This window comes from Gossypium arboreum, chromosome 10, assembly GCF_025698485.1.
Source record: "Gossypium arboreum isolate Shixiya-1 chromosome 10, ASM2569848v2, whole genome shotgun sequence".
Taxonomy (NCBI): domain Eukaryota; kingdom Viridiplantae; phylum Streptophyta; class Magnoliopsida; order Malvales; family Malvaceae; genus Gossypium; species Gossypium arboreum.
In genome coordinates this window covers 6,088,615-6,099,117 of record NC_069079.1, presented here as the reverse complement: position 1 = coordinate 6,099,117, position 10,503 = coordinate 6,088,615, and the positions used below count along the sequence as shown (strand labels likewise).

At 34.2% G+C, this 10,503-nt stretch overlaps 1 protein-coding gene and 1 non-coding gene across 2 annotated transcripts; both read right to left on the bottom strand.

Annotated features, from left to right (window-relative positions):
- Positions 1-1,473: 1,473 nt before the first annotated feature.
- LOC108472471 (protein TIFY 11B-like) lies at positions 1,474-3,544 on the bottom strand. Its single transcript, XM_017774009.2, has 5 exons — positions 3,108-3,544; positions 2,689-2,878; positions 2,243-2,541; positions 2,086-2,143; positions 1,474-1,975 (listed from the first exon to the last, which is right to left on the bottom strand). Exons 1-5 carry the CDS (start codon positions 3,232-3,234, stop codon positions 1,837-1,839), a joined length of 813 nt encoding a protein of 270 aa, XP_017629498.1. The 5' UTR covers positions 3,235-3,544; the 3' UTR covers positions 1,474-1,836.
- A 6,034-nt stretch (positions 3,545-9,578) lies between these two features.
- Positions 9,579-9,684, bottom strand: LOC128282786 (small nucleolar RNA R71). The gene has a single exon (XR_008273140.1). It is a non-coding gene; the product is annotated as a small nucleolar RNA R71 (small nucleolar RNA).
- Positions 9,685-10,503: the final 819 nt, after the last annotated feature.

The window sequence follows — 10,503 nt, the reverse complement described above, 5'->3', positions numbered from 1 at the left end:
TGGTCTCTCTTTCAACAAAATTACAAAAAAATCAAAATATTTATAAAATTTTAAAATATAAAGAATATATAAATAAATTTAAATTTTAATATTCTCTAAAATAATAGTTTTGGGACCCAAATAAGTTAATTCTTGATTCAAGTTTGTTTTGAAAAAATTCAAATATATATAATTTTAAATTTATGTACTTTAAAATGAAACTAGTTATATTGTAATAAAATTTTAATTTTTTAATTTAACTCAAAAAATTTATTCGAATTAAATTTCATTTCACAAAATTTAATTGAAAAATATAATATTAATTGACTCCTTCAAGATCCAACATCAACTTGCATGTATTATATTAAAATTTTTAATTTAGATCAAAGTTTAGATAAAATTCATTCAACTCGATATATTAATTAAAATAATTACTTTTTAATTTTATAATCATGTTTGATTATTTTTAAAATTTGATAAATTTATAATATAAATTGAATTTACCATTAAAATATTAAATAGGAATGAGTTCAAAATACATATACGTAAAGATCTAATAGGAGAAGGAAAAAAATCTCAACGCTGCCAACCACATAAACTTCGGCCTAATGGATTAGAAAATGGGCTTTTTAACAAAACGGCCCACTAGAACAGTTAAAAGTGACCGAAGCTTTCTGTGAAAACTTTTTTTAAGATACCATTACAATTTACAATTATTCGTGTAATGGATAAATTCTGCAATTAGACCCTATACATTATAAAAGTTTCGGATTTAGTTATTATACTTTAATTTGGTCATTTTTACTCCGCGTACTTTTTAAGTTCTGAAATTTCAGTCCTCAGAAAATGATACGTATTAAATTCATTAAGTTAAATTCTTCTATTTATTAAATATGATGCGATAATAATACCATATCAATTTGCTATTTTCACATACTATTAATTAAAATTTCAATTAACGGATTAAAGCATAACTTAAGCTTTAAATGTCGGAGTCGAAGCTTTGTCCCTATTTTAATTTTTGTCTAAGCTTATTTTTGGATTTAATATTTTATTTCTAAACCCTTTCAAATTTCGAAAAAAATTTAAAGTTTCAGCAAATCACCTAATCCTAATTCACTAATTCATACATCATGGACATGGTGTACAAGTTCTTTTGTCGCTGTTAGTATAGTGTGAACTAGTCTTCATTAACCCATTTTTCCGAATTTGGACAAGCTAAGCTTAGCTAAGAAGGCACCGGAAAAGCTGAAATGTATAAAGACGAACTGATATCAAAATAGCCACTGGGATTTAGCCATCATCAGGGGGGCAATGCGTAATGACATTGATCTCCCTGTTAAAACTTTGGTCTGTTTTCTGCTTTTTACAGTAATTGGGCACATTTCAAACAGATTATTGGCTTCTTCCACGGTTCACCATGCAACCAAACCTAAGTTGAGATTTGTGGCCTCTGATTAGTGAGAAAAAGGGATTCCAAGACATTTCAGAGAATTTATTTAAGGCCTTCGGGATTTTGATAGTTTTGTATTACAGGCAACAACTAGTACAATAGGACATTGTCTCCATCACACTCCATTGACCCACTGTCACAGTAACTTTAAAAAACGAAACCCATCAATTGTTTCTGAGTTTGCTACACAATCAATGGATTAAAGCTTGGCATGAAAGGGGGCAAAAATAAATCAAATCTCAATTCAATTGTAAATAGATTAGTTACAGAAAAAGATAGCAACATATTGGTGGAAGAAGTATAAAAATGCCTAATAAACAATAGTCAAAAGAGTTTTAAGACCTTTTTAAGCCTGTATCACTAAAGGTATATAAAGTTACAACACAAGTAAGTGATGGATATAACTATAAGTTGAGATCAATGTCTCTTGGTGTTTCTTTTGATGATTGACCTTCCTCGTGAGATGGCTTGTTTTCCTCGGGTTTAGGTGGAGGCGGGGAACCTTGGTAGTTGATCAGTTGGTATGGAGCTCTCATGGCCGCCCTGCAAAACGAATGCCATTGATGGTCAATTTAGTGAAATATCATTCCATAATGAAGTGAAGAACAACAAGGTTAATTCTCAAATTCTCAAATTTGTAGTTTTTATAGTACCTGTCTTTTCTCTTTTCAAAGAACTTGTGAAGTGAGTTTCTTCTTGCAATTCTCAAATCTGCAGAGATCAAAGGAATGCAAACAAGTTAGGGGTTTTGTCATTAATGGTCTTGAAACTTCATCAACATGATTCAAGGCCGGGTTTTATATCAATTACCTGAACCGACATATTGGTGTCGCTCAACCGAAGGATCTTGAGCTGAACTATTCACGGTTGCAGAGGTGATGTTCAAGTCAGGGATATGAGGACTGCTGTAGTCAATTTTGTCAAGGTTAGCATTCAGTTTTTCCATGGAAGAGTCGGCAACAACACCACTACATGCAGTTGACCATCCACGGTTAGCTACGGCCATGATCTCCTTCACCTTGTCCGCGGGAAAATCATTATATACAAGCACTTGGCCACCAAAAAATATGGTCAGCTGAGCATTCTTTGGTTCCACTGCTGCTGATTTCCTAAACCCAAAAAAAACAATATTGTAAGTCCAGACTCTATAGATGTTTCTAACAAGGTCAGGATCTAACAATTTCAACTAAAATAGACTAATTGCTTCCAATTAAAGATCAAAGGGGGGTATATAAATGAAAAACAAAAACACATACATGAAATCTGTCTTGTTAATGGTATCTTCCTTGGAACTGGAAGCACAAAAACTGCCAATCTGTGGAAAGAAATCTGAAGATTTCACATTTGAGGTAGACGCCACAAGATTTGGTCTTGAACTCTCAGAACAATTCGGCATATTGGACAAAAAATTCATGTTTTTTGCTTGTTGCCTAGATGTTTCAAGCCCTGCAAACATAACCATATATATGTCATCCTTCTCTCCAAATCCAAGAACCCTTTTTTTTCCTAACAACATCCATAAGAAGAAACAAAATTCTTTGACAAATCAAGAAATCATAAACTCCCCTCACCAAACACCCTCCACAGAGATATATAAAAAAATAATAATAAAAACCAAACAAAAACCTCAGTATTTTACTAATAGAAGCCTAAAAAGAAGGCAAAAAAAAAGTACCTTTAGCATCTGGTTTTGAAGTCATTCCAAGGCTGAAATCCCCAAGATTCCTTTTTTCTTTCAAGTACTGGCTTAGAAGATTGACAAAACTTGCTCTGTCAGGAGATTTTTGCCCTAAATTAGACATTCCTCCCTTCTGATGTTGTTTGAAAACTCCCTCAAGTTTCTTACAAAAACTCAAATGAATGAATTGTTTGTAAAAGAAAATAAATCTACAGAAACATGAAGATTCAGGGTGTTCAAAAGGTTTAGCTACTTTGAGAGAGATTAATGCTAAAAGATGATGACGGGAAGAAATATAAGGTGAAGCAAGTTTCAACAAATTGAACCCTTCTCACACCATGTTCCTTGAACCTGATTAGCTGTGAGTTGTCTTGGTTTCTTTATCATGTAATTATTAAAATCTTAATTATTTTATTTTATTTGAAGCACGTTTTTCTTTTGCACAGAAGATTAAAAGGAAAAAATAACAATATTAAACAAGTAGAAGAAGTCAAGTGGGATGCAGATGGGTTTCCATGCAATTGCCTACCTCACTTTTTTCCATGGTTGCCCTTTTACTGTTTTTCTTTTTTTTTCTCCTTTAATATTTGAATAATTCTTAAATTATTGGATAAGATTTCGTGGTTCTCATGTTTTTACTCACATTTTTTTTTCAAAATGTTATTATAAATGTGAGCAAATAGATTTTTTTTTAAATTTTTGTTGGTATAATTGTTCAACAGGAGATGGTTGTGGTGATAAGGGGATTGATTTATCTAAGCAAATTTTTTTGGGGGGCTTGGGTTTGAAGGAACAGTCCAACTGAGTCCCTTTACTGACTTGGCTCGTGCCTAAATGAAAGTGAAGTGGTGGGTTTACCCAACACAACCAAGGGTATGTTGGGATTCGCAAAGAGCAGCACCTTATGATGTTCATGACTAAATAGATCCTAACATAATAGTGCCATGGGTCGTAGCTCAAAGCCTGTGTCCATTGCACAAAATGCATCCTATGGAGGTCTATCGTTTAAATAAGGATCAGTTGACCCACGAGAGCTGACCCAATTTAAAGAACTGTTGGAGAATTTTGTCCGTTTGAAGCCTAGGTTGCCCAATGATGCAGATATGAAAATTTAGGCTACCTTGATAAATAGGAAATCTAATCTTAGAAGATTGAGTAGAATAATATCTTATAATATTAAATGTGATTTGATATTGTAAACCATGTAAATCTCTTAATTGTAGGGATAGGCTTCAGCTCATCCATCGATGTAACTTGGTCTAGACTGTCGGTTTGAGAGGAGCTCAACTATAGAGTCTCCCCCTCATTTGTAAATCATCAATTATTCCATTGTATTCATTATTCTTTGAGAGAAAGAATAAAGTGATAGTATTTACTCAAATACCTATCGTGTATTATTTTTTGTGGCTATTTTGTTCTTTGAGCATTCTTTTGGCTTTATGTTGCTTCCGCTATATAAATTGATACCTTGGAGAAATTCTACGAGAATCCTCAATTGTTGATGGTTAGGTTGACTTAGGTGTGTTTGTGATGAGGGAATCGCCTAAGGCCACACGGATTGCAAAACTAAAGTACTAGCCCTGTGACAGTTAGTATTTGAGCTTAGGTTGCGAAGGCACCATCGAGATGTTGAAAGAAGTTGTCTATCAGAATAACTCAAAGGGGACCCATTGGTAGGCCAAAAAAGTCGAAACTTAACTATAAATCATTTGAGCCCTAAGTACATATGTCTAATCGGTCCCTCCACTAGCTCGTTGAAACCATAAATGATTTGTGTGTTGAATCGAAAATGAATATAATGAATAGAAGTAGAGAAATGAAAAATATTTAAAAATGATTATGGTTTTCTCCAAAATGAAAAAATAAAATCATTTGAAAATGATGTGGTTTTCCCAAAATAGAAATAAAAATGAAAATGGGAAGTGATTCATTTGCAAATGTACATGAATTACTCAAAAATGATCGGAAGAATAAGTTTGTGTTTTTGAACAGTTTTAAAGCCCGAAAATGAAAATAAATCATTCAATCGTAGTGAACAAGTTGAGTTGTGAAATATTAAATATATTTTCTTGGAAATTTTACCAAGAGTAAAAATCGTCACAATTTTATCGGAGTTAAAATTGGGATAAGAAAATTATTTAATTGGAAAATTAATTTTTATTTTGGAAAATAGAAAAATATGTATTAGGTTGGATTAAATTATAATGTGTTGGGTTAAAAGTCTAGAAAGCATATATAATTATGCCCAATACAATGAGAGGCCCGAATCCCCATAAGAATATATATGAGGGGAAACACACCCTATTAGCCCCTCTCCCTCTCCTAGTTAGACTAAGAAGTTGTTTTTCTATTTAAAATAAATCTCTACAATTTAACAAAGGTTTTACTTTCTCTCCCTATAAATAGATGTTACAAGTAGAGCTATTTATACAACTTTAATATATTGTTACTTTACTGAAAAATAGAGAGAATTTATTATCAACTATTAAATTTTTTTTCAGAATAACAATTCTATTGTTTTCTATTAAATAAGAGAGAATTTTCGTTTTCACCTCAAAAGGAAAAGAAAGCTTTTTCTAATTCTATGTTTTGATTTAATTGGTTCAAGTATACACTCGAAGTAGTTTGTGGCACGAGAATAGTGGATAACATTGTTTGGTTGAAAGTTGGAAAACATCAAGGATCCGCTTATCTAAAAACACAGGTATAGTCTCGGTTTAAGGTCCATTGCTATAAATATCACAAACTTGGTCGATTTTCAAAATTTCAATTTGTTACTGTGCAAGAAAATCATTTTCAAACTGATTTTTTTCCAACAATGTCGTGTTGGGGTGTCGAATTCTAGGTTACTACCAAATCCTGACTGCTAGACATTCTGCCTGTCACTGTTAAAATTTAAGGCTGAAACAGATTAGTATCTTCCTATTGATGATTTTGGGATATCATAATGGAAACTTTCTAACAAAGCCGCGAACCCATCGCACAATGGTGTCGTTAGACTCTCAGCATGCTCTTCCATTCCAGCCTTTCGAACTGGAACACATGTCGACTTCCGACCGCTTTCATCTATGTTTGCAAACTCCGCATATAACTCAAGCATTGGTGATCCACTAGAAATATGTGTTTGGACCATCACCTTCATCCCCTTTGCGCATCTAATATCTAAAGCTTCATATTTAACGGGGTTGACCAAAACAAAAATTTGAAATTTCAATGATGATATTCTCATCCTGGTGGATTCGATTATCTTTCGCCTAATTCTTACAAAAAGCTTCGATAATTGTATGATCTGATTGAAAGCCAATTGTGCTACCATGTAAATTGAAAATGTTTCCAGCTAGGCGCACTTTCAGTGTTTTTTTTTTTACATGTCACTAAAAATACGCCCTGTAGGTAGTATTTTCTGTAACACCCTAAACCCGGTCTAGACGTCCAAACCAAGTTCGGAGAGTTACATCACCAATACTAAAATTACTACTATCATAATCGAGTCGAAACAAACCATTCATCACATAGTATCCTTCACAACAACTAATTAAACACATAATCTTCACAAATACCATAGCATCATAGAATATCAAAATTCTTAATAGTAATATTTAAAAGAAAAATAAAAGCTTGACCGAGGTCTCGTGGCATCGACCTGATCAAAACTGGGAATCACCTGAAATCCAATCAATAATAAAATAAGTTGTGAACTCAGTGCATAAATGAAAATTTATTCAATTAATACTCACTTATAAAGCAATTCCAAATTCAGAGATTCGATTCGATATAGCATTAATTTCAATTCAAATTCAGAGCAGATAAGTTACATACATATATACAATTTCAGTTCATATATGGTACAGATCAGATTCAGATGTGACATTTCTATTTCCGTACGCTACACACCATCTTCGGCCATCCCAACACACCTTTATGGACATTCGATGTCCAACTAACTTTGCACACCTTTAGAGTGTTCATTGACGCTTCCACAGAAACTCAACTTGGTTGCTAGATTAATATGCGACAAGCGCCAAAATCAGAGTAACATTGTGGCGTAGCCATGATTTCAGAACAAACTTCTTTCTCCTTCACAATATCCCAACACATGCCAATACAGAACACAAATGACCATAACATGTATTCAGTCATTCCAACTCATTACACAACTAAACATGACAGCTCGATATCAGAGTAAGTATTATAGTGCACATATAATCATGTTGCTCACAGATCAATCTCAGAGTATCAAACAATTCTTATATAATTAAATTCAATTATCCGTACATTAAGGAAGCCAATATCAAGATTAAGTAACATTCACGACCTCAAAACCAGCTTCCAGGCCCAATAACCTACCACACGGCCAAGTCACTGATAAACCGTAATTTATACGTATTTTTACCCCATGCTTAACACATTTTATGGATGATTTTTCCTTAGAATTGGTGAATTTGATGCTCCTAATGCCTTAATTTCATGTTTTATATTTAGGTGAGCATAGGAGAGTGAAAGGAACAAGAAACAGGCCAAAAACGGAGAAAATGGGCCAATGTACGAAATCAACACGGCCTAGACCTCCTCACACAGGCAGACCACACGACCGTGTCAATTTGGCAGAACTGAAGCACGACTCACACGGGTGGATCACATGCCAGTGCCTATTTAACAGGCTTGACCACAGCCTGAAGTAATCGCACACGGGCGTGTCACATGGGCGTGTCCTTGCCGAGCCCAAGTTTAGTCCAATTCAGAAAAGGCCAATTTTGAGGGTTCTGAAGCATTCCAAAGCCTATAAATACACCCTAGAGGAGGGGGAAAAATGAGGCACAAGGAGGAAGGAAGAAATTACTCGAATAAAGCCGATTGATCCATCTCAAAAGCCAGATTCATCATCAAGACTTAAGAGCTCCCCTCAATTTCCTTTCAGGAGTTTTTGGGTTTTCTTTATGTTTTGTATTCATTATTCTTTTGAGATGTTTTCCTTTTTAGTTATGAACTAAATCCCCTAAATACCTAAGGGGAATGAAACCTAAGATGAATCTTGTTATTATTTTCTGAATTGTATGATAAATATTTGGCTTGTTCTCAATTATGTGTTCTTAATTCTTGTCTTGATATTCTAGGATATTGATTCAAGTTAAGCACTTATTTAGAGGAGGAATAGACCCTCTCTAAGAGTACATTTTTCATAATTAAGTGGAGTTGGTTGCGCACCTAGAGATAGGGTGACAAGATTTTGCCAGATTAGGGTGAAACCTAATAAAGGGATCCATAGATCGAGTTAATGCAACCCTAGGGAGTTAATTAGAAATAGATTTCAATTATTCAACCTAGGGTTAAACGTTGTTAGTCTCTAGAGGGATAATAATATAACTTAGGGATTTCTACGGATCAAGTCAAATGAATAAATCATCCAATTCAGAGTTAGAATAACAATTGAAGTCTAGGTGGATTTTTCCTTAGGTATTGTCTTAATTCAATCGTTTTTCCAAAAGTAATTCCCCAATTTTATTTCCTGTGAATTATTAGTTTAGTTAATTAGTTAGTTAAAACAAACCCCATTATTCTTAGGCTAGATAATAAAAAGACAGTCATTTCTAGTACTTTTAGTTTATTTGGGTTCGACAATCCGGTCTTGCTAAAGCTATACTACTGTTTGATAGGTACGCTTGCCTTCATCGTGATAATAGTTAGTTTTAAGAACGATTCATTATAAATTTATAAAACTTATCACACAAAATCACGTAGCAAGTTTTTGGCACCATTGCCGGGGAGGTAAGATATTAGGAACACTCAATTTTTATTACTTTAGCCATTTATTTTTCTTACAAGTTAATTTTATTTTAATTTTTATTATTATTTATTAATTTACTTTTTCTTTCTCTTGGTAGGTTTTTATAGTTTATGACTAGAATAAACCAGTCAGGACCATTACTTTTTTACAGTGAGATCGATCGCACAGTTCGCAGAAACTAAAGGGAAATAAGGCGAAACTTAAGATACACAGAGAACGAGTAAGAGGACGATATTCAAAACACAACCGAGGAGATGGCTAAAAACCAAGAAAATCTGCTACCTCCTGCAATTGCTGTTAATCAAAATCCTACTCCGCGAACTATGTATGATTATGTTAAACCTTCTTTAACAGGGGCTGAGTCAAGCATAGTTAGACCTGCTATTGCTGTAAATAGTTTTGAACTGAAACCTAACACAATTAAAATGATACAACAGTTTGTTCAATTTGATGGTTTACAGGACGAGGATCCCAACGCCACTTGGCAAATTTCTTAGAATTTTGCGATACATTTAAAATCAATGGTGTTTTTGATGATGTCATACGTCTTCGGTTGTTTCCTTTTTCGTTAAGGAATAAGGCTAAACAATGGTTAAACTCGTTACCACGATGGTCAATCACTACTTGGGAACAAATGACCGAAAATTTTTTATTAAAATATTTTCCACAGGCTAAAATAGCCAAATTACGTAATAATATCTCTTTTTTTGTGCAGATGGATTTAGAAACACTCTACGATGCCTTAGAGAGATATAAGGACCTTTTGAGAAGATGCCCTCACCACGGGTTACTACTTTGGCTATAGGTTCAAACGTTCCATAATGGCCTGAATCCTTCGACTCGACAGATGATTGATGCAGCCGCTGGAGGAACTATCAATAATAAAATACCTGAGGCAGCTTACGAATTTATTGAAGAGATGTCACTAAATAACTATCAGTGGCAAGTTATGAGAACAAAACCGACGAAAGCAGCCGGTGTTTTCAACCTCAACGCGGTTACTATGCTATCCAACCAAGTAGAACTCTTAAATAAAAAGATTGACGGTTTGTGTGGTTCTACTCAGGTACATCCAGTGATAAGGTACGATTCAAATGGAGGAGGAGCGTGCACAAAATATCAACCCTTCAACCCTAGCATCGATGAGGAACAAGTCGAATATATAGGTAACAATAACTCTAGATCCCAAAATAACCCATATAGTAATACTTACAATGCAGGTTGGAGGAACAATCCAAATTTTTCATGGGGAAGCCAAGGAAACCAGAGACCACCTCCAGGCTACCAACAACCACCCTACCAACAGGAAAAGAAGCCAAACCTTGAAGAGATGCTAACAAAATTTATATCGGTGTCAGAAACTCATTTTCAGAATACCGGGATAGCACTTAAGAATCTAAGAGCTCGAAACTTAAATTGGACAGCTTGTCAAGTTGATTTCTGAACGACCACAAGGTAGCTTGCCAAGCAACACAGAATCTAATCCAATGGAGCACCTCAACGCGATTACTAGTCAAGATGAGGAAGGGTTAGTCACACCTAAACCAGAACCTATGCAAGAAACTGAGATAAACAAAAGTAAAGGTGAGGTAGACCACAATGAGCAGA

Bases quoted from the DNA above. Each gene is read 5' to 3' on its own strand.
- LOC108472471 (XM_017774009.2), bottom strand. From the start codon at position 3,234: ATGTCTAATTTAGGGCAAAAATCTCCTGACAGAGCAAGTTTTGTCAAT. The intron at 2,879-3,107 runs GTACTTTTTTTT...TTATGTTTGCAG, and splicing joins TTCAAAACCAGATGCTAAAG to GGCTTGAAACATCTAGGCAA. The intron at 2,144-2,242 runs GTAATTGATATA...TGATCTCTGCAG, and splicing joins ACACCAATATGTCGGTTCAG to ATTTGAGAATTGCAAGAAGA.